The following is a 24,348-nucleotide window of genomic DNA, read 5'->3' as shown; positions in this document are numbered from 1 at the left end:
GGATGAAGATAATACTAGGAACAGCATGTTTGGGAGAGTAACATCTGATAGGGGTAGCAGATTGTGGGTAGAGAATAGAATTTGGTAGATGGGTATTTTGGAGGCAAGTAGTTTGAGTAATGATTAGATCTAAGGTGTTTTCTCATCTGTGCGTGGCTGGAAGGAATGGAGATGAAGGTGAGTTTGAGAAGTTCTGGAATTATAAAACTAAGTTGTGAAGTCAAAGAAATTATAGTAGCAAGTAAATAGAATACACTAAAAAGGAAACCAAATGAAAAAAATCATTACTCTCACTATATGTTTGTGTTCTTATTAGCAAGAAATTATTTTAACCACTGTTTTTATAGTGTCTTAATGAAAAAATACTGAAGTGAAGTGTAGCCATATTAAATCCCTCTCTTTATTTCTAGAAAGGGAATCAAAGGAGAAAATTCCCATTCTGCTATACTAAAAGACCACTAAGTAAAGAGCCTATTAGTGTATGATAAATCCCATAGCAATGTACATTATTATTTTACAGCTTCTTTGTTGAAATGAATGTTTGTATGTGTTGACCAAAGAGTGGGATAAAAAGTTGAAATTTTGTTTTGAAATATTTTAGAAATGCATAGTTGTATTGCAGTTGTGAATCTCCTTAGATTTTTAAGGAGGCTGCTTCAAAGGATGTCATTAATAATCTTCTCAGGTGCTTACAAAGCATGTGTCTGTCAGCAGAATTAGAGAATCACCCAACTAAAGAACAGGTTTCACAATACCCTGAGACCTATTTTGTTCATTAGAGAGGAAAATGGCTTGTTTGGAGTCTAAGTTGACATGCTTGCTAATTTCAGCAGTAAAAGTTGTTCATTATGGTTAGGTTTAATTTAGAAACTGATAAGGTTCAGATTAAAGTTGATCAAGTTACTTTTACAACACATTTCTTAAATGAACTTTGAAATCTTAAAAGAAGGAAAAAAAGTATAGCAAACATTGAGTAATGTATCTAAAACTGAGAAGCAAAAAAATCTGGTTATTTGAGGGTGAATTAATATCAAATCAAAGAACAACAACCCAATAAAGATCATCTTTGTTATATAAAAATTTCCAAGTATCAAAAAACACAATTTTTCATTTAAGATATACACTATACTGAATATATTTGTCCACTGCCACATGCATAGTGCCTAGAATAGTACCTAGTGCTTAAAAATATTTATTAAAATCAATGGATGAGTAAATGAATTAATGTATTTTGCCAGCTCTGTGTATTTAATGTTCTTTGTTAACTTTGAGGTGAAAATTTGACTTCATCTGAGGTTTCTGGGTAAGTCCGTTTTAAAAATTCTATTGAACATATTCAAACATTTTAGGGTAGGCAATTCCAAAGCAACCTTTCAGCTTCCCATGTCACAGATGACCAGAGTTTCACATTGTAACACTGGAAAACATCTTATTTCATAAAATCTATCTGCTACTATATGGTTCCCACTTTAAAATTTGTTCAGTACTCTCCAACTGACTTATGCCACTTACTTCAATAGCTGTCTTTGGCAGTTTGTTCCATATTTCAAACACTCTTTTGTATAAAGAAACCATAAAAGTTAGAAACCTGAAAATTGGATTTTTCTTCTGAGCAATCACAGCTTACAAATGTGGAAAATTTGTTAAAAGTTAGCCCCTCCAATTTTTCAATACAGAGAGGAGAAAGTGCCTGGAGTAGATGTACAATGTTTGGATAAGTTTGTTGCATTATTTTACTATTACTGAAAGCAATTGAGTTTAAATCACAAAGCCTGTCTCCCTACCTCTTCACAAAAGAAACACTACGTAATGATCAAAATTTGGCCTTTCCAAAACCAAAAATAATTAGAAAATCAGCAGGAGTCAAAGAACAGAGTAAATAACTAAGTTTCATATAAGTTTCAGATGCATTGCTATCTTCCACTTTCATCTCTTCATCTTCATTGGCTTCATGTGGTAGAACATCATATTTAAAATTATACAAACTTGCTGGCTTGTTTACTAGTGTGGTTGTTATAAGAAAAAACGAGAAAATGTAGATAAAACATCTGTCACATATTGCTTACAAACTAACAGTAAATATTACTTTTATTTTCCCCAATTAAAATAAAATTTATTGAGTTTTAGAACCAGAGTTAGTCAGATGCCTTTTTTTCATCAATTTCCTCATAAATATCTCTGCGATTTTGGTCCTTAAATCCAGAGAGACTAAGATAACAGAGACAATAGACACTGAAGAAAGGGAAGAATATCTTAATGATTTACATTACTACCTATAAATTAAAAATTATTGACTTTGTTATATTTGTATTTTTATTTAAAATAGTGCTATATTAGAGTCATTTATAATACAGGGAAATAGGAATACTAACCTCTAATCTGATGCTCTCCAAACCTGCCTAAATCGTAAAAGTTAATTAGATAATTTATTTAAAATGCAAGATTTGCAGCCCTTTCCACTACATATTCGTTAGTTCTGGGGTGAGGCAAAAAGGTTTGGTGATTATTAGGGACAGGCAGCTTAGGAGAAAAGCTGATTTAGCTCATCTACTTCGCCTTTTCGTTTGACAGGTGAGGAATCTCAGGGTACAGTGAAGTTAAATAAGTAATATCTCTTAAATTGGTTGTGTGCTTTTTCTGTTTTTAAAATAAATATACCTTAATTTTGACATCACACAGAATGATATTATAAGTATAAACAGCTATCTATCTTTTAAATACATTGTCGTAATTCAGAATAACATTTCTTACTCAAGGCACTCTTACAGTGGTTTAAGTAATCCGAGGTACTCTGGAATGACTCCATTTGAGCCTTTAAATAAAGAAGAAAATCTATAATCAAGATTTTCTTTGAAATTTTTTTGATATCCAAGAATGAAACATATTTCCTGTTAAATTGTTTTCTATAAACCCTTACACGGTAACATCTTTTTTATTTCTAAAAGTGTTTTGGCTGGTCTTACAACTGTACTTTACTTTGTATTATGTAAAAGGAATACACAACACTGGAGAACCCCGATACTAAGCGGTATTTGTTCTTACAGGCAACAGTGCAGGATTTGGAACAGAGGCGCCCCCAGTTGGAAGAACTCATTACTGCTGCCCAAAATTTGAAAAACAAGACCAGCAATCAAGAGGCTAGAACAATCATTACGGATCGAAGTAAGTTTTCTAACAAGCATGGGACACTCAAAGCAAGATGCATGCCAAGTTTCAATAACAACTTAAGTTCATATACTCCCCTCACATTTATAAACATAATGTGAAATAATTGTAAATGATAACAATTGTGCTGAGATTTTCAGTCCATAATGTTACCTTTTAATAACTGAATGTAATTCCATTGAATAGAAGAAATACATTTTTAAATCAATTCAGGGCTTATATAGTTGCAAAGCATGCAGTGATGGGTGTGATGACCACAGTGTGACAGAACATTTGTTCTTTAGTTGTCATCTGGGCTGGCTTCCATGGAGATGCCAGTCTCTCCCTCATATCCTTGGTTGTTGGTCTAAGCAGGCAGTGACTTCTTCCTGGACCACCTTTCATTCCCGTCTGCAGTGACTTTCAGATCTGGATATGTCTCTGCTACTTTGATGCCCCCATTTTGTAATATCAAAAATCATCGTACTGTACCTACCTTATGCCATACTAGGGTGGGCAGGAACTTTGGTAAGATCCATCTGACTAGACGCTGTGCATATTCTTTTCTTCCGACATACACTCCTATGTGTTTAATGGGGAGAGTGATTCACAGTGATTGTGTGTTGTGTCAGTGGGTTTCCATGGGGTCAGGAAGAGTGATAGAAGACGGAGTTGGGGAAACTCGCCACCCAGTTTCCCTCAGAGATTCTCCTCAGAAATGAGGTCCAGGTCAGCTCTGCTTTCAGGTTCTCTCAGATCTCTCTGGGTTTCCTCACTTCTCTCTACCTTCCTTCCCTCCAGGGATACACACTGGTATTGAATTTTCTTGCTTCCTCCACAATATCCCCTCATTTTCCTTCCTACAACCTGAGGAATCCTTTGTAGTGCAGGAAGGAGGAAAACCTTTCAGCCATCTTTTTTTTCTGTCTTTGAAATCTTTTGTCTTTTACCAGGCCTAGATTTTTGAAACTCAGAAACCATGAGAATCTATGTCTTCATAATTTATATTCTGCTATGTTAACCCTTCCCCAAGGAAATGACTAGTTGTCAATATGTTGGGGAAAGTGAAAGAGTAACCAGAGTAAAAGGTTAATATTTTAAAATATTATTAGTCATACTTCCACATATCGGGTAAATACTTATTGATAATAGCTAGTATTTATTCAGTACCTCATAAGCAGTGTGTGCACGTGTGTGTGTTTCTGTGTGTTTGTGTGTACAAAATCTTTACAGAATCTTGTGAGCTATATTTTATAATCCCCATTTTACAGATGAGAAAAAAGGTTCCAAGATCAGTTATTCAAATTGCTGAAGTTTACAAAACAAGCAAAGAACAGAGCTTGGAATTTGTAAATGTCTCTTTCAGGCTTGAAAATCTGCGCTCTTTCTAGTATGTTTACCATTTCCCATCTTGTTTTGTTGCTTTTGTTAATGACCTTAATCATTGGACTAAGACTAAATACTTCTTTTGTCTGCAATTATGTATGTTTTGATTCACTTCCTAAAGACATGTCTTCTTTCAGTTGTAGGGATTGCTAATTAACATAGTCTGCTCTTGGTTTTGAAAGTTTGACTCTTCATTGTTCCTTAAACAATGACTGTGGGTGTATACTAATGTATTATTTTACTAACACTAGCCACTATAACAGGTAATCTCCCAAATCTTGGAGGCTTACTGCAGTAGAAATTTACTTCGTATTTTAGTGCAGTCCAAAATAAGCAGCCCTCTTTGAAGTCATTCAGGAACCCAAACTCTTTCTATCTTTTGTGTTCAGAGCATAAGACTCATACGCATTTAATGGGCAGATGAAGAAAGTATTACTCTTGAAAATTTGTCATGAGCCAGGCCTGGAAATGGTGTGTGTTAATTTTGTTCATAGTCTGTTGGATGGACCTTGTCACATGGTCACACCTGACTGCGAGGGAAGTATGGAAATAGTGTACACTGTTGAGCCTAGGAAGAGGAACAGATTTGGTAAGAAATTAGTCAACCTCTGCATAGCTAATTTGAACAAGGAAGAATGCACTTATATTCTATAAGTTTGTGTAAATTATAGGATGTCATATGTATAACTTGCAAGGCAAGAGCAAAATTGCCTTGTAATGACCAACATAGATAGCTGTACAATTGATTTAGCAGAGCATTCCTCCACCATACTGGAGCCTTGAGGGTTCTCCAACAGGTTGCAACACACTGACCCAAAAGAGTGAATCTTAGGAGTGATTTACTCAATATGAGACTGAATTCCCATTACACAGATAAGTGATCAGTTTCTTGCCTGAGAAATATGGAAATTTGGCAATGATGTTTATGCAAATCTGAACATACTATACAGAGAGTCATTTGTTGTTTTACTAATGAAAAATAACTTCAATTTTTTCCCTAAGAGGAAAATAACATGAATGTATTATACAGTATTTGTTCAACATTGTCTGAACATTTTCCATTATCCCCTGCATTTTTTTGATATTGCATTGACTTTTTCATGATAGAGATTAAAATTGAATGACCAGAGGGCAAGTTTGTATCTCTCTGCCAATATTCAGTGATTTGAATAGTTCTTCTTTTCTAAGCTTTTGTATTTTAGGAGTGAATACTTTTATGAATATTGGCAGCATAGTGGAAAGACTCTAATCCAAATGGTCCAAGCAAGCATTTTCTTAAAAGCAAGTGTCTGAGACATGTCATATTGCTTATTAAGAGCCTAAGCTGGAATCTTAGTTCCAAATATGCCTGGAGCCTCTAAATGATACCAGGATATTCTGACAAGATATGTTTATCTAAACAATGTCATTTGCAGCCCTGCTACACTTCGGTTTATCTCTCCATTTGAAATCTATAAAATGGGATGGAAATTCAATACTCATAAACTTTCAATCGTGTTCAAAATAGAATTTTTCTTAGTAAGATTTGGTTTTCAGGGAAAGGACAGAAATAAAATACTTGCTCATAAAATTGTGTTTTCTCATTTGATGATTTTGGTCTTCCTTTTTATTGCCATGAAACTTCTAGAAATACTCAAAAAGAAATCAGCTAAATAAAGAAAAAATAGTTAATATATGTATGTAATACTATATTGAAACATTTTTCTTTCTTTGGTAAATCCCATTTCATAACTCTGAACAGTTGGGAAAATCTATACATAGTTATTGCAGTCTATCAAGAGAAAAGTTCGGTACAAAGCTATTTCTGTCTACTAGAAATATTCACGTTAAAATTCAAGTAATTGGGTGTGCAAGCCACCACCATGTTTTACTATATGAAACTATTACCATGGTATCTGTTGTATTCAGGTAATTATATTGATGCAAATCATGAGGTAATAATCTAGGTAAGAGAATACATTTTATTTAAATGCGATCAAATGAAAAATTCTCCCTCTTTCTAATGTTCAAATTGCTCATTTTTCTTTAACTCTTTGGTTTCTGAATTTGTCAATCATTGCTGGTCATTTTCTTCTGCAAAAGGGCTGGATCAGGGAACCAAAAGCAGGTAAGATTAGAAGAATTTAAATTTTCTTCCTTGGAGGCATCTGAATTATATGAAACTCTTGTTCATGTCTGTTCATACTGCAAAGCATAATACCATAATACCTTGCATAGCACTGAAGAGGATTTGGAAAGAAAGAACGGCTTCCTTTTATCATTCTGTTTATTTCACAAATAATATTGGTGAATGCTATTCCTGTAACATTTGGATTTAAGAGCCTCGTTTCTGTAGCTTCTCCCTCTGTAACCCCCACCACTACCATTTCAGGGTTACACAACAATAGCATGCATTACTTTAAAAGGCAGCCTGCCTAGACTGGCCACTTGTTAGTTTTGTAACCTTGAACAAATGGCTAATCTCAGTAAACTATATGCTCTTAGTTTCCTTCTCTGTAAAATAGGCTCACTTATAGCTATCTCATGGGTCGGGAGGATTAGATGAAATAATTAATGTAGAACACTGAGATCAGAGTCGTAGTAAAAGCTCAGTGAATGTTGGCATTTGTTATTTTAACTATAATCTATTGGGGTGCTTTGAATGGTTAGTGCAAAATATTTAATGAGCTTTTTGGTAGCTGTTTAGTTATTTCACCCCACCCCCCACCACCCCAAAAAGAGAGATTTAAAAGGCAGACAGGAGAAGGTTGCTTTGGAAAAGATGGAATAAGATATATAAATAGAATTAAACAAATATTCGGGAAAGTCTTTTGTGGGAAATACTGCAAAATGTTTATGATTCTCTAAAATTTCGTAGGTAGATATTACTATTCTCATTTTAGAGACAGAAAACTGAGACTCAGAGAGCTTACGTAACTTGTCTAGGGTCTTAGGAAGATGACAAGTGAGGAAGTAGAATTCAAGCCCATGTCTATATGATTTTAAGGCCTGACACATCAAATGGAAAAGGCTGATTAGTCAAAAAAATAGGAAGATATATTTATCTGACAACTTAAAATATTAGGACTAACCTCAGGTTATTATAGTCTTGATATACATTTTTTGCTGTTCCTATTTATACTTTTGACTTCTACATATTTGAGTGTCTAACCAAAGGATTGTCTTTTGCACGTGTTGGAGATGTACAGACTAGTGGACCCCAGTGATCTATTAGCTGTGTAACCTTAGCCAAGTTAATTCTCTTTCCTAAACTGTGGTTCTCTCATCTGTCATGTGGAGCTAATAATAGTACTTATGCTGGTAGGGTGATTAAGAAAGTAAAATTACTGGTGTTTCTAAAGTAAATATGTGGCACATATTAGATGCTCATTAAATGGTACATATTGTTATGATGAGATGGATTTGGTACAGAGAGAACCGGGTATAGGAGAATATGAAGGGTGTATAATGTGGCCTTTTAAACCAAGGGAAGGACTTCTGAAACAGAATTCCAAGTTTTAAGAGGGAGTTGTTTATTTTGGAATTATTTTTTCAGCTAAGGATTTTTCAACCCAGTCCAGAATTCTTAGAGAAATTTAGTGATAGCTTATAAATTTTAAGAAAAGGAGTTCACATTATATTGCATAAAGAATGGGTATATAGGGCCATAGAAGGGGAGAATGTTCTTCTGTATGAGAATTTAAAAAAAAATCTCTCACATGATTTTTGAATTAACTGACAGTTTTATAGCAGCTTTGTCAACCCATCATTCATTGCTGCAACCAAATGTATGAAATCCTTCATGGCGAAATAAAAAGGCTCTGTTCTCCACATTTTTATGAAATCTCTGTTGCTAATGAAATGCCAGCCAATATCTTCCTCTCAGGTATTGTCTATTAGAGAGTTGCTTATTTTAGAAGAAGTGGAGTCAACCATATAAATTTCCTTCTTTTGACATCTAGCACCAGCTGTCAACCTGTTATAGCTACAAGCAGCTCTCAAAATTTACATCCACTAGGATGCCGCTGGCAACCAAAGAGTTTAGTTCAGTTCAGCAAACATTTGAATGCTTACTCTGTGCTATCTAACATCATAGATGGTAGAGGGGATACAAGAAAAAAGTTAGATTCAGCCTTTGTCTTTAAAGAGCTCACAATCAAATGTGGGTACTTGGACAAGTATATTTAGGCAAGGCAGTTTAGGATAGGTCCTTCAGTAGAGCAGTATTACAAAATGTTGAGAGAAAACTAGAGGAGGAGTTTTAAATGAGAGCTTAGTGGAATGCTTCCAGGAGGAGGCTGAATTTGACCTGCTCATGAATAAGACTTTGAAAAGCAGAAGGAAGCTGGAGAGGGAAGGGTATTTCAGGAATTGATGACGAGAGAGTACGTAATTAAACCTGTTAACAGTGGGGTGGAAGAGGAATATCAGCATGAGAGAGAGTGTGTGTGTGTGTGTGTGTGTAGGTGGGTGTGTTGTGGAGGATAAGGGAGTAAATGAAGTCAGTGAGACCAGTTAGGCAAGAGAGCCCAAGCTGGAGCAGTGACCATGGAGTAAAAAGAAAAGTGAAATTGAGACATAAGGTGGAGCTAGAATTAACAGGATTTTGACATTGATTGCATGTATGAAAGTGTCAATCTAAGAGAAGGCCTGCCTCTAAGAGTTGGAGATTGAGTTCTTTAGAAGATTAATGTCATAACCAGAGACAAACTCAGGACAAGGAATTGATTATGGGAGACAAAGTAATGTGCTTAACATGAAGCTAGATGACCGTACTGAGATTTTAAAGAAATGGTTGAAAACATAGAGATTGCAGGAGTGATGTTACTTTTGGACATGAATTTGAAAGTTACCTGGAGTGGCCGAGCTTGCACAGAGAAAGGGTACCTGGTGCAAAGAAAAGTGAACCTAGGAAAAAGCCTAGAGGTTGGTTTACATTTAAGGAATTTGAGAAGAGGTAGCACCACCCACCCCCACACAGCCCCCAACCCTGCCAACTTACAATATAGGTGCATTTAGACACACACTGAATAATACTTTTTTTTTTTTTTTTTTTTTTTTTTTTGAGACAGAGTCCCGCTCCATTGCCCAGGCTGGAGTGCAGTGGTGCCATCTTCGCTCACTGCAACTCCACCTCCCAGATTCAAGTGATTATCTTGCCTCATCCTCCCGAGTAGCTGGGATTACAGGCTCCCACCACCATGCCCAGCTAATTTTTTTGTATTTTTAGTAGAGATGTGGTTTCATCATGTTGACCAGACTGGTCTCAAACTCTTGACTTCAGGTGATCCACCTGCCTCCCAGAATGCTGGGATTACAGACCTGAGCCACCATGCCCGGCCTGAATAATGAATTTATAGGTGCCACGCTGTATGGTTTCCTTTTTCTGCTGCTGTACAACCATTCAAGTAACATAAGTTTCATCCTGGTTCTTAATGATACTATAAATAAAGTACAGAAACTCTTTAGCTGAAGGTTAAAGATTGTTGTGTTTAGGCAGATCAGGTTTCTGAGGCAGCCATCAGTATACCAGGGAAAGTAGCCATTACTATTTGCCTTGTAGGTCTAATGAATGCTTTAGCTTTTTATTTTTTATATGTCTAAGTTACTCTAAAAATTCTTATGGAAGAATAAAGAGATAGTGAAAGACAATCTTATGAGAAATTTTAACAAGAATTGAAATACAGGCCGGGCACGGTGGCTCACTCCTGTAATTCCAGCACTTTGGGAGGCTGAAACGATGGATCACCTGAGGTCAGGAGTTTGAAACCAGCCTGGCTGACATGGTGAAACCCCATCTCTACTAAAAATATAAAAAAATTAGCCAGGCGTGGTGGCGGGCACCTGTAATCCCAGCTACTCGGGAGGTCGAGGCAGGAGAACTGCTTGAACCCGGGAGGTGGAGGTTGCACTGAGCCGAGATCACGCCATTGCACTGTAGCCTGGGCAACAAGAGTGAAACTCCGTCTTAAATAAATAATAAATAATAAAAAAGAAATGCAACAAACTTTTTGTATCAAATAAATTTTGGTGCACAAGCATCACAAATGACGTAATATATCTGTCCCACATCCTTTAGCAAAACAGGATTGTTAAAATTCTTACAGCTAAATATTATGTGGTGAAGTTCTTCCTGTTGAATAATTAAGTGGATTAAAATATCATATTTCCTTTCTGTCATTAGAAATATACTGTGCATTAATCAGTCCTTGTGCCTGAGAACATTTATCTAGGTTATCATCATCTGAAAACTCACAGTCCAATATTTCACCTGTATTATCAATTTCACCATTATCATTAGAGTTTAGAATGCTGCTTTCTGTCTCTTTGCATCTATCTTCTGTTGTATCTAATAATTAGTGTGTGTGTGTGTGTGTATATATATATATATAGAGAGAGAGATAGAGAGAGAGAGATTGGTAGTAATACTAATATATATAATAATATTGTATATATACACACACATACAGAGAGAGAGATTGATTTTAAGCCATTAACTCATATGATTGTGGGAGCTGAAAAGTCAAAAATCTGTGGGACAGCCTGGCAGGATGGAGACCAAGGGAAGAGTTGATGTTGCAATCTTGAGTCCAAAGGTAATCTGAAAGCCGAATTCCTTCCTTTTCTGGGGACTTCAATCTTTTCTCTTAAGGACTTCAAAATTGATTGGAGAAGGCCCACCCACATTATGGAGGGTAATCTGCTTTACTCAAAGTCTGCCGATTGAAATGTTAATCACTTCTAAAAAATACCTTCACAGCAACATCTAGATTGGTGTTTGACCAAACAGCTGGGAACCATAGCCTAGCCCAGTTAACACATACAATTAATCATCATCAACCATCATCATGAGGTTCATAATGTCATGTGTTTCTTCACATATAAATCTCATGGTTCTTTTATTTTCTAGTAGTACCTAGTTAATAAGGTACCTGGAAATATATGTTAAATAATAGAAATGGTCTTTAATATCTTAATAAATTTCAGAGTTCTATCAGAGTAATTATAACTTGTATATAAAAACTTACATATAAAAAACAAGTATGTTTTTTCTTCCTATAAGTCATGTTAATACTAATTACCTATCATGAAATGAATGTTTTCCATTTTTCATAAATGTATTTCATTTTTAAATTGTTTAAGAGGATTAATATCAAAATATATTTGAATAGGATTTAAAATCCAAATTACCTGTTACAATTATATTTAATTATAAATCTTTCAAGTGAGTTTATAATAGGAAAAATATTTTTTATTAAAGTGATGTACTATAATTATGAACATAAATAGTGTTTTCTAATTATTTATGTCTTAATTATGTTTCTTTTTAAGGGGAAAGATCTGGGTTAACAAATGTTTTCTTCATCCAACTGGAAAATTAAACATAATAAACATAACTATCAAATAAATAAACCAGTTGAAAATAGTTTTTCTTCCTTTTTTGTGATAAAGATGATTATGAGTAAATATATTCAGGAATTTTATACTCAGACGAAGTGAGCTAATAAGACAAATACAAACAGATGCACCCGGAAAGAGATATTCTACATGTTTATAGGCTAGCATTTTTACCTTATGACCTACTGGGGCATTGCAACTAAAGTCTTGAATTTCTGTTATATTTTGGTGACTGTGGGCATAAATAGGAATATTACTCCTTGGTGGCATCATGCATTTTAGATAAAACTAAGCCACGGGTTCAACATGTGCCATAGACTGTCCCTAAAAAAACGCTCTCAGCTCTCAAGTTACAGAAAATTGTAGGGATTATTATTTTGTACCTACTACTTCTTTCTTTACCAAAATTTACTTATACGTAATTTGAAGCAACAGAACAAATTGCTTGCCACCTGTCTTTATTCTGTTGTATTTGTCTTAAGTAAAACATTTATAAAGTAAGTAGGAAGGATTGATAGATTGTGACCTTTCTACATGAAAAGGGGAAAGCTGAGCTTGTTCTACTTCTGTCAGGAAAGAGTTTGAATAGTTACCTGTTACTGTAAAACAGTCAGTCACCCCAAACTTCGTGTCCTAAAGTGGCAATAATCATTTATTATCACTCATAGGTTCTGTAAGTCAGGATTCATGCATTACTTGGTTGAGGGGTTCTGTCTCACGATCACTCATGAGGTTGCAGTCAGATATCAGTTAGGCTGCAGTCATATGATGGCTTGACTGGGGCTGAAGGATTCACTTTCACAGTGAGTTACTTGTATAGTTTGTGAGTTGGTACTGTCTAGTTGGTTTCTCGCTAAATGAGTTCCTCCACGGGACTACTTGTGTTCTTATGACGTGGTGGCTGGCTTACCCTAGGACAAGCAACCCTTGAGTTTTGCCTTGAGTTTTCTGAAACATGATCCCATGTTGCTTTGACTATCCCCATTAGACACTCCCACAAATGCCAATCATACTCTTTGCCCTAAAAATTGCAGACTGCTTGTACATGTCCTTTATCCTACATGTGTACAGGAAACATGTGCAGAATAACATGTGTTCTTGTTTCTTTTAAGAAACTTTATAGCTTCGGGACATGATGATAATTATCTCAGGTCCACTCAGCCTAGCTCCACATGGAAAATACGGGTATTGTAAAGAAAGCTTTTGAGTTTTGAAGGCCTAACAAAAAGACCTAGGAAGCTAATAGTTGGTTATGAGATAATTATAACAATGATGATGAAAACAATTGTGATTATTACTTTTATGTTAGTGAGATAAATACATAAGAATGTCCTTCCTTAATTTCACTCCTAATTTCCTTAATCCCCATTCTTGACTTCTGGATTAGAGGAAAGCTATACTATCTACCTGATTCCACAAAAAGACTGGACTGAGGAGGGGTAACCATTAGGACTCTTGTTAGTTGAAGGTAATAAACTATATTACTTCAGTGGCTAAAACGAACAGGAGCTTTTTTCTCATATGAAACTAGAAATCAGGAAACAAATGGTTGCTGATGCTGGTTTATCAGTTTGACAGGGTCTACCTTTATCCTGGAGATTCTTTGGTCTTTATTTCTTTAGTAATATAGTAGTAACAGCACTGAATCTAAAATAAGAGCACTTGGTTCAAGCACTGGCTCTGCCCTTAGTGACAGTGGGACCCATGGCAAATTATTTAATCTCTCCAACAGTTTATTTTCTCATCTGTAAAACTGGGCTCCTGATAACTTCCATACCAGTTTGGTGTTAGGATTCAATGAAATGACACATGGAAAAGTCCTCTTCAAATGGCTACTTACTATACAAATATTAATGTCTTAGTAAGCTCCGGCTGCTATAAAATAATGCCATAGACTGGGTGGCTTAAACAACAGGCAGTTGTTTTTCACAGTTCTGGAAGTTGAGAAGTACAAGATCATGGTGCTGACAGATTTGGTTCCTAGTGAGAACCTTCTTCTTGCTGTATCCTCCTATGTTGGGGAGAGAGGTACTCTAGTCTCTCTTCTTACTCTTCTTAAAAGGACACTAATCCAGTTATGGAGGCTTCATCCTATGACCTCATCTAACCCTTATTATTTCTCAAAGGCCCCACCTCCAAATATCCATTGGGGGTTAGCACTTCAACATACAAATGGTAGCGGGGTTGGGGGAAATGCCAACATTCAGTCCATAACAATCAGTTATCCTCATTATTGAGAGTTCCACTAGGCCTTCTCGAGGGTTGGCAATGATAGTGCCCTGCTATGAGAGCAAAAAATTTTCACATCTAAAAAATGGGTGCATGAATATTGGTAACTGTTCTAATGTCTATGCACAGAATTTTTAGAACTTGCTCGAGAAATTTGTCTTTGCTGACAGTGTTGCTTCTCTTGAATTCCAGTCAAGGGCCTTGAAAAAAATAGGTTTGCCATCAAGATTCTCTGAATGAATAAATGAAATGCTCTGATATTTTCTTTCAATATTAAGATAAAGCAAAATGTATGCAGAATTTTCTATTTTCAATGTTTCCAATTACTGCATGGTTTGGCTTATTACTGTCTCTAAGTCTAACCCTGGATCATAGGAGTAAAGCCATTGGGGGTCCCCTACAAAGGATACGAGGTAGTGATAGAAATAATAAGCCTGACAATTGGAGTCAGATTTTTCTCTTTCATATAGGAACCATGGAACTGTTGCCCTGGGCCACAGCTCGCTCTCAGAAAAACATAGAACTGGTCGAGGAAAGGAAAGGCAGGGAGTCCTTGATTCACTTGTTATCAGAAAATTGTCTGTTCAAACAACAGAATGTTTGAAAAGATAAAATCAAGTCTCAAATGCACAGAATAAGAATAAGGGGAAAGCACCTTTCTCTATAATTAAACAGAAAAGTGTGCCATGAATTGATAAAATCCAATCAACCTGCAAATGTGAACATCAAGTGTAATTGTGCAGAACGATAAGGTAATATGAACAGCACAGGAATATATAGGCTCATGTTGACCCTTTAAAACAATGGCAGTTTACCTATTCCTCATGAAGGATTTGGTTTAGTCTAATCCCTTGTAGGAACCACTAAGAGGAGAAGGCACAATCCTTTTGGGATGTAAAATGGGGAATTCTTTCTATGATTACAAGAATTTGTAGACTGCTCAGAGTTTTAGGACAGCAGGTTATGTGTCTCTCAATGTTGGGTACCATGCCAAATGTACTTTAAGAGACATAGCAATAAATAGAATGTTTTTTTTCTTAGTGTCTGGCAGGGCAACCAAAATGCCCACATTTCCCTTCAGTAGCTTGGTATTTTGGTAACTAAAAACATGTTCCAGGGAACTCCAGAATATGAAACATTTCAGACAATTTGAAGCTGTCAAAATTTTCACTTATTTATGGGACAAATAAAATCTAACTTTATTCAGATTTCAAAATATCTCATAAAAGAATAATACTTTAGATTTGTGCTGTGCTCTACACGAATTGGATGAGGAACTCTTATACATATATAAGTGGATTTTATTTTCACAACAGTCCCTATGGTAGATATTGTCCTATTGTCCTTATTAAATAAATGAGAGAACCAACGATCAAAGGTATTAATATTTTACATAAGGTCACACAGATAGCAGAACCAGGATTTATTCCAACTCCTCTGATTCTAAAAATAGGTGTTAGATGGGTGTTCTTTCCCCAAACCTATGCTGAAAGGAGGCCACATTTGGAGTCAGTTATTGAAAGTTTAAATATATATATATATTTTTTTTAACTTTCATATATATATTATATATAACTGACAGTTTACATATATATGTGTGTGTGTATTCTTATATACTCGTGCATATAGTTATAAAGTACATGCTTATATGTCAATTTATATATAGTACTGATACATTTATATAAACTGTTTATCAATTTGTGATAGTTTATTTCAATTAAGTTAAAATATATTGGGTATTTATTGACTCATGGGACATAAAATTTCTCAGAGGCATTAATTTCTACGCCTTTAAGCAAAATAACGTTTAGCCTGTTTTAGAAAGATAAAAGGCTAACATATGTTTTGTTTTTGTTTGTTTGTTTTGTTTTGTTTTGTTTTTTTGAGATGGAGTTTTGCTCTTGTTGCCCAGGCTGGAGTGCAGTGGTGCGATCTCAGCTTACAGCAACCTCCGCCTCCTGGGTTCAAGCGATTCTCCTGCCTCAGCCTCCTGAGTACCTGGGATCACAGGCACACACCACCATGCCTGACTAATTTTGCATTTTTAGTAGAGACAGAGTTTCTCCATGTTGGTCAGGCTGGTCTCGAACTCCCGACCTCAGGTGATCTGCTCACCTCAGCCTCCCAAAGTGCTGGGATTACAGGCACCAGCCACCACGCCTGACCACTAACATGTTTTTAAAAAATAAACACCATTCGAGTAGGAAAAGTGGAAGAACTGGTGGTTCAGGTGGAGGTATGGAGATGGGAGAGCAAGTCACTTTCTCATGTTGCCACATCTGTAAGTTACAAATGCCAGAGATTAGGAATTTCAACGTTGTTGTGTCTCTCTGAGGACATTCTCCATGTAGTATATGTTTTATATGTTTTACCTCCCTGATGGACAGTAAGCATCAAACTGTTACTCCTTTATATTTGAATTATTTTAATTCTAACATCTTGTTCTGAAAAGAGCAAGTATGCCATAAATAATTACTGATTGATTGGACTGTCTCACAGGGGAGCTGGCAGCTAGTGTAGGCTACAAGCTGCCATCATCATCTCCATGACCATGTGTCATCACTAGAATTACCCTGAAGAGATTAATAAAATGCCCTGTTTGAAAAGCAAACAAAAAGCCAAAAGAAACCCAAAGCAAACAGACCCAGACTTTGCAATGGTAAGTGAATTTTCAGTCTTAAGGAATTGAGAGTCTTTTTAGTACAATCTCTTATAAAAATATAACAGATTTTAAAAGCACCTCGTTCTGATTCCAGTTCATATATCTCATTCTTGCAGAATACAACATACTAGGCCATTTGAAATGTTCCTCAGTTTACTTTTGGAGGATCTGCTGATTTGAGCAAAATGGAAATGAAATGTATATAGAAAGCTCATACTCTTAAAAAGCTCAATTTTGCAGCTCCCTCCCCAACCACCAATCTTGAAAGCAGGAATTTGGATTAGGGTTTTTTAATAAAACTTTCTTTTTCTTACTACCATGTTTTTTGAGAGGGTACAGAGAACTCATTAAAATGTTATGTTATAACTTAAGACAAAATGGGAATGAGAATTTGCATTATATAAACAAAGTGTATGACTAAGTAACCTGTTACATATAAAGTGTATGACTAAGTAATCTGTTGTCCCTAGGAGAAGTAGAGTAAATATCAACATGTGGCAACTAACAGAATGTGTTGTGATCGCTAAAACAGCACATTCATTGACTTTACACTTCGGTAAGTAGGTGATGAATTTTACAAATGTTAGGACTTAACCAGTCTGTCCGTAATACTTTGCATCAGTAAGTACCAAAATCTATAATAGGCACTTAGGAGTTTCTTAATTTAATAATATTAATAATATTTTGTTTATGTTTTGATTTAATTGTATCATTTCATTATTCTTGTGTCCTAATTCTAAATATATACATCAACAAGCTGCATGGCCATTCAAAACAGGTAAACTTTAAATATGTTTTTGATGTAGAAATTATGTAATGGTCTTCATCATGAGTGTAGGAGTCAGATTTCCAATTGAAAATTTCATCCTCTAAAATACGTGGCATATGTATACAATTGTCTAGTTCAGCTAAAAAAGTATTGAATGCAAAGTTGATTTTTTAAAACCAGAATTGGCATCCTTAAGGAATACAAATAAAGGGAATCTTAAGATAATATAATAATGCTGATTTGAAATGAAAGTTAATAAAATTTTTATTCTATTTTAGTATGCTAAATTGGACAGATCCTTATTTCATTGAAAAATTAGATTCTTCAGTATATCAGTGTACTATGCTAATAACACAAGAAGATTAAATTATGTCCATATGTAATTTGGTAGAATTAAATTATAAATATAATAAATCCTTCAATATGTGTACAGCAGTGAATATTCCAAATTTCTCTCGCATATAAGTTGTGAGCAACTTAAGGATAGGCACCATCCCTTAACGTACCTAGATTAAGAACAGTGCCTAGAAAACAGTCCTTGAATGCTTCCTAAATAAATTTTCACCTTCAAGCTTATGGCAGCAAATTAAACACAGATTGACCCTTTTCTAATAGAGACAGAATAGATGAGACTGATGACTTTTTTTTATAAATGTGTAAGTCTACAAATATTTAGTAAGGATCTAATTTACACAAAGAAATCAACCTAGAGTGAGATTATTTTATTCATTTCCCAGAGACTGTGACTGAATTATATTTGAAACTTGCCCTTATTTTTATACTTAATAATTTGCATTAATATTTAAATGATGTGAAGGAAAAATATAAGTTTAAAATACTGAAAAGTATATTCACACATTCATCAAATGTTGATTATATACTTACAGTGTGCAAGGTATTGGGCTGGGAAGTATGTGGTGTTCCAAGAAAACCATGATACAGCCTCTTTCATTACAGTGTTTATTATTAGGTAGAAAAAGTAAAATTAGTATAATATTAGATACAATATATGTGTCATAGGAGTAATATCAACAATATTTTATGAACAATGTATGAATGATTTTGTTCATTTATCCATTTATTACTCTGTACATCCATCCATTTATTCATTGTTCATTACTTCATTTAATAATGCTTTAGTGACCGTTGGAAAAGGGGGATATTTAAAAGTGAGTAAAATGTGAATCATTTTCTAAAGAAGTTGATAATCTAGGGAAAGACAAATGTATACCGACAATAACTTGGATATAAAGCATAAATGAGAGGTACAAGCAAAGAAAAATGAACGTACAAAGGAAAAAAAGATTTGGCTGCATGAGAGCAGGGACTGTGTTTTGTTTCATCATAGATTTTCCAGAACCTAGATCAGTGTTTGGCACAAAGTAGGTTCAGATGAGTTTGTGTTGATTGTCTACTGAAGTAATTGTGGAATATATCATGGAAGAAGTGGATCAGAGGCTGGATCTTAAAACTGGGAGAAATACATTTCAGCTCCATGAAACCCCAGAAGTGATATTTAACATTAGAAAGCACAAAGTCACACTCTTACAGTGACAGTACTGAGTGAAGGAAGAATTTTCTGCACCCCTTACTTCTTCTTCCACTCCAATTAACCCTTGTTAGGATGAGAAATAGCAGCTGGTGAATGGTAGAGAAGACTAGCAAGATAGAGAGAGGAAGCCCAACATGCCCACTACTCCAGGTAGTAAAGGACCTGCCCACTTCCATCCTCTTCTAATTGAAGGAGAAATCATATATGTGACTTCAGATTGAAGTGTTGATTAATATATTGAGCTGGACAATCTAATTTCAATGTCTCGATATGGCACAGGACTTTCTATTTCCTTAATGATGACCAGAAAAGACATGAAACTTACCCATGTTTTCACCCAAGAACAGAACAGAACAACCTACTTGAACAGATTTAAAGGGAGAACCAAAGGCAGGTAAAGTTGTCTTTATTCTTACATAGCATAAGTCCTGATTATTCATCAATTTATACATTTTATGAATTTAAGAAAAAAGGAAAAGAAGACTATAAAGGGATTTATATCAGGATACACATGAAGGTAACGTTGTCAGTTTTTTAGTGGAACCAAAATATTACAATCATCACTGAACCAAAATATTACGATCATTACATCATTCACTAGATTAAGTGAATAAAATATATTAAATAAAATTTACAATTAAAGACATGAGCTTTTCAAAGTGTGTGGTAACCTAGGAGCAATAAGCAGTATAGTTGGAATGTTATCTCTTAAGGATGATCAAAGAGGCTGGCTGTTCAGTAGGACAGTGGTATGGTAAAGCAAGCTTGCTACATTGTGGAACTCCAGAGGGCAACATTCTAATTATCTTTAGCTATGGGGCCTGTTCCTATAGGATAACTATAACATTGTAGGTTGACAGAGCCTCCCAAGAAACCACACCAACGATCAATTGTGGCGAGTTACTTCTTTATCTCATCAAAACATAATGATTGGACCCACAACTGTGCATACATTTTTTTTGGTGTTTTCTTGCCAGAAGCATATTTACACTTCTTTAATATCCAGTCATATCCTTCCCTTATTTAAAAAGAATTATTCAGAGAATTCCAGTTTTCTGTAATCCTCTCTTCTATGAATTTTAGCAACACTTATACACAGATACTTGATATTCTGGAGAAATATTCTTCAAGGCCATGTGGATTAACAGATTTTCAAATGCCATTATAGTATATGTAAAGTATGTGTAGTCCCCAAAATGCATACTTTAAAATCCTCATAATAGATCTTTTACAGATGAGGAAAATAAGATGTAGAAAGGTTATGTAAAGTAGCTAACAAGTATTCCAAATAATATTGAACTTAAGTCTGACTATTCCAAAATTCCATTCTTAACTCTGATTTCTATATTTGTTTTCCATTCTAAACTGTGTATTGTGATATAAGTTCCTCACTAAGGCTCTCTTTCGGGGTCTTCCTAATACTAAAGTCACTCTTACAGTGAGTATTTTCTTTACACGTGAAATCCAATAGGCAGAAAAAAAAAATGGCAATAAATTTTAGGCATTAACCCCATGTCAAGTAATTATCAGAAGGCTGTAATGCTTTGAAACTTCAGAAGTCTGATCTTAAGATAATGGAATGAGGCTTGCATTGTGAACTTTCTTGATACTTTACATTGCAATATGCTTTATGGATTGACTTCCTAAAAAAAAAAAAAATGATTTGTAGAGCATACTGGGAAGGTCTGCCAATTAAAAACCGGAGATTGGCTGAAGGCTTGCAGCAATTGAATTTTGAATACAGATGGTGTCAAATCGAGTGTTTCCATAGCAACAGACTCTTCCTTAATAACTTTTAGATGGGAGGGGGTACATAAAAGAGAAAACCATCTTTTAGCAGATGTATGTTTTCAGCATGTTTTCAGATTGATTTTGGAAACTAATTTTTACTTAACTAGTGATTGTTTTAAGTGGATTTAAATATTAGTAAATTCTCCTAGGGAAATATTTTGAGAATAGCAGAAATAAACTCTAGGAACTTTATAAAGACATGAAAAGGGCACAATTTTACAAAGCCTTTTATTGGTCTGGAGCCAATCAAACAGTATTTTATATTGAGTATGACCTATCATTGGTCAAAGAGTTCTTGATTCTTAATGCCTGTTAATAGTGAATGTTTAGAATATGGGTAAAATCAAAGAAAAAGTGTTATGTATCTCATGGATTTGGAATTTATCTTAATATACTCTTTCTTCAGGTAAATGATTATTTTAAAAAATTAATGATATAAATCATTTCAGGAAGGACCTCATAAAGAGGTCATTGATGGAGTTCATATCATATAGTAGAGTTGTGATGGATTTCATGTCCAATCCTCAGTTTTGCATAGCGAACAACTAAATTTTAGTAGTTCACCTAGAGATGATCAGGCTCTGGGAGACTGACTCATGCTACACAAACTCACAAGGCACTGGTTTATAAACCATTTGAAATAAGAAATAATAATTCAAACTATTATTTTATAACAAGACTGTCAGGAAAATCAATAATGGTAATGTGTTCAGGGTGTCCTCCCCAATGAGGACTATGCAGAAGACCAAATGATAGATTATCGTACAAAGTGATAGAATTGGGAGAAGGGGTGTAAGGCATTATGAAAGGATGCTTCGTTAAGTGAGAAAAGCTACATAAACTACCCATCTTTACTATTCTAGATGACCTTAAAAATATTAATAGAAACAGAGAAACAGACAATTCATCTCAGATGGTACAAAAGACATAATAGCAAATGTTTGCTCCCTGGCTTCCTTTTAGATTCCCTGCAAGAGGTTTTCCCCCAACTACCACCATACACAGATAACAGCTTTACCTTCACTCTCCTATTTTCTGTCACAGAGCAATATAAAACTCAGATATGTTAATATAAGTTAATGGTTGGTAGCTTTATATTAATAACGTTACTACCTGGTACCCCCGGATTCATCTGGGTTACTTCATCCCCAAAACCCTTTCAAAACGACATTTCCCACAAAGATTTCTAGCATTATTGGCCATTCCTGGACATCTTGCTTCCAACATAAGAAATTCTGACTTAATAGGGATATAAGAAGGCCCTGGGAATCTGTATTTATAACAAGCTGCCCAGGCTATCTGAGGCTCAGCCAAGTTATTTTTGCAGATAGCTATTACTATCCTTAATCACTTTTATCCTATTGTAATTGCAGAAGAAAATCTTTCTTTCTAGTTTCTTTGAAATTTCTGGAATGTTAGGACTTAGAGCCTCTAGGAATTTGTACATATAAAGAGAGACTTAAAGAGATGTCAAAGTAGAGATAGAGATAGATACAAATAAGTGCATAGACATAGAAGTAGACATATATAATATAAACATGTATGTACACATAGAATTAGAAATGTGCCATTTAGAACTCGTAAGAAATATATGCGCCCTTAAAACATAGTTTAAAAATGTAAAGAACTTGCTATTAATTGAAAATAGCATAGTAAACTTAAATGAAATAAGGACCCCAAAAGCAAATATTTCTCCTGACACACCACACACACACACACACACACACAGAGAGAGAGAGAGAGAGAGAGAGAGAGAGAGAGCTGTACAATAACAACCAATTCCTGACCCAGATAAGGAAAATTTTTATTTATCTTCCTTCTCATTCTATTATTTTTTCTAGATTAATTTAAAATGGTAATTATGTGTAAGAACAAGCATTATTGCCCTATAAATAATGCAACAAAGGAATCAAGTGAAAATAAAAAGTACACCTTCGTTAAAGACCCAGTTCTTAGAGCTTAGTCTCAAAGTCTTTGTACTCTGCACTCTTTTCTTGATTTGACTCTATTGATTGATTGATTGATTGAGACGGAGTCTCGCTCTCTCACCCAGGCTAGAGTACAGTGGTTCAATCTCGGCTCACTGCAACCTCCACCTCCTGTTTCAAGTGATTCTCCTGCCTCAGCCTCCTGAGTAGCTGAGACTACAGACGTGTACCACCATGCCCAGCTAATTTTTGAATTTTTAGTAGAGATGGGATCTCACCATGTTGGTCAGGCTGGTCCTGAACTCCTGAACTCAAGTGATCTATCTGCCTTGTTCCCCCAAAGAGCTGGGATTACAGGTGTGAGTCACCACGCCAGGCCAATTTTACTCTCTTTAGAATTGCAAAAGTAGGAATCTATCTCATATACAGACATTCTAGAAAGTTTGATTTCAAAAATCTTCTCAGAAGAAAGAGAGTGGGAGCAAGAGAGAAAACAGAGAAAGCAGAAGATAAAATGACATTGTTCGAACAGGGATGGAAACTGAATAAGAAATTTGGTCACTAAACACTTTAGTATCTATCATTTATTTAAGATTGTAATTTGGTTATTTATCACTAGAAAGTGATTAATAATCTAAAATTTATTTTATAATAATACTATTAAAACATTAATTTAATTTTTGGAGGAAGTTTGTTATAGATTGGTTTATACTTACCACTGAATATTAAAATGTTTACTGGAAGTAGTTTCAAATAGTATTTAATGATATAGGGAATTATTACAACATTAATGATCAGGAAAAAAGTAGGATATGGAATTATGCCATAAGATCCTAATTTTGTAAAAAATGGAGAAAACCAGCAAAAGAAATTATAACTGGAAGGAAATATATCAAAGTGGTTTGCAGTTATCACTCATGAAATTTAGGTGAACTTAATTTTTTTCCCTATGTATCCATCTGTGTTTTAATACCACAGACATGCTTTAGATCTGCCCATATATTGTGGCTTTCAGAGGGTTATAAACCATTGTGACTCAGAAATATCTAAGAATGTTTATCTCTCAAGAACAAATTTTCACCCCCTTGGGGTGTCATTATCTATTGCGAATGCATGCAATAGTTCAAGAGCCAACAGGCTCCAATTCAGTAAGTTTAGGGTAGAAAAAAATTAAGTACATTTTTAAAATAGAGCTCCAGTGTTTCAAAGGCAATGTGCAAATGTACCTACTTAATATTATTCTAATTTTTTCAGGATAGCTGAAATATAAAGATCTATTTTTATTAATAACACAAATGATGGAATGCTTTTACATATTTATAAATCATTAAGGATTTGCTTTTATGTTTCTACTGTCTGGAACATATAAATTTGAACACAATTTAGAACAACTTTCTGGAAATATGATTTATGTATTATCTTCTTGACCTTTATTTTATTATGTTTTTACCATCTACTTTTATGTAAGTCTTGTTTTTTCAGTCATTGTTTATTTCTTTACTTTTTCTTC

At 34.8% G+C, this 24,348-nt stretch overlaps 1 protein-coding gene across 1 annotated transcript in view; it reads left to right on the top strand.

Annotated features, from left to right (window-relative positions):
* DMD (dystrophin) overlaps positions 1-24,348 on the top strand; it is a 2,044,437-nt gene that overhangs the window by 1,434,393 nt on the left and 585,696 nt on the right. Inside the window, exon 51 of the mRNA XM_025371836.1 lies at positions 3,045-3,162. Within this exon, the coding sequence (XP_025227621.1) occupies positions 3,045-3,162 (118 nt within the window). The remainder of the gene's footprint in view (positions 1-3,044; positions 3,163-24,348) is intronic.

This window comes from Theropithecus gelada, chromosome X (assembly GCF_003255815.1).
Source record: "Theropithecus gelada isolate Dixy chromosome X, Tgel_1.0, whole genome shotgun sequence".
NCBI classification, from domain to species: domain Eukaryota; kingdom Metazoa; phylum Chordata; class Mammalia; order Primates; family Cercopithecidae; genus Theropithecus; species Theropithecus gelada.
The sequence above is the reverse complement of the archived record's forward strand: the minus strand, read 5'-3'. Positions and strand labels throughout refer to the sequence as shown.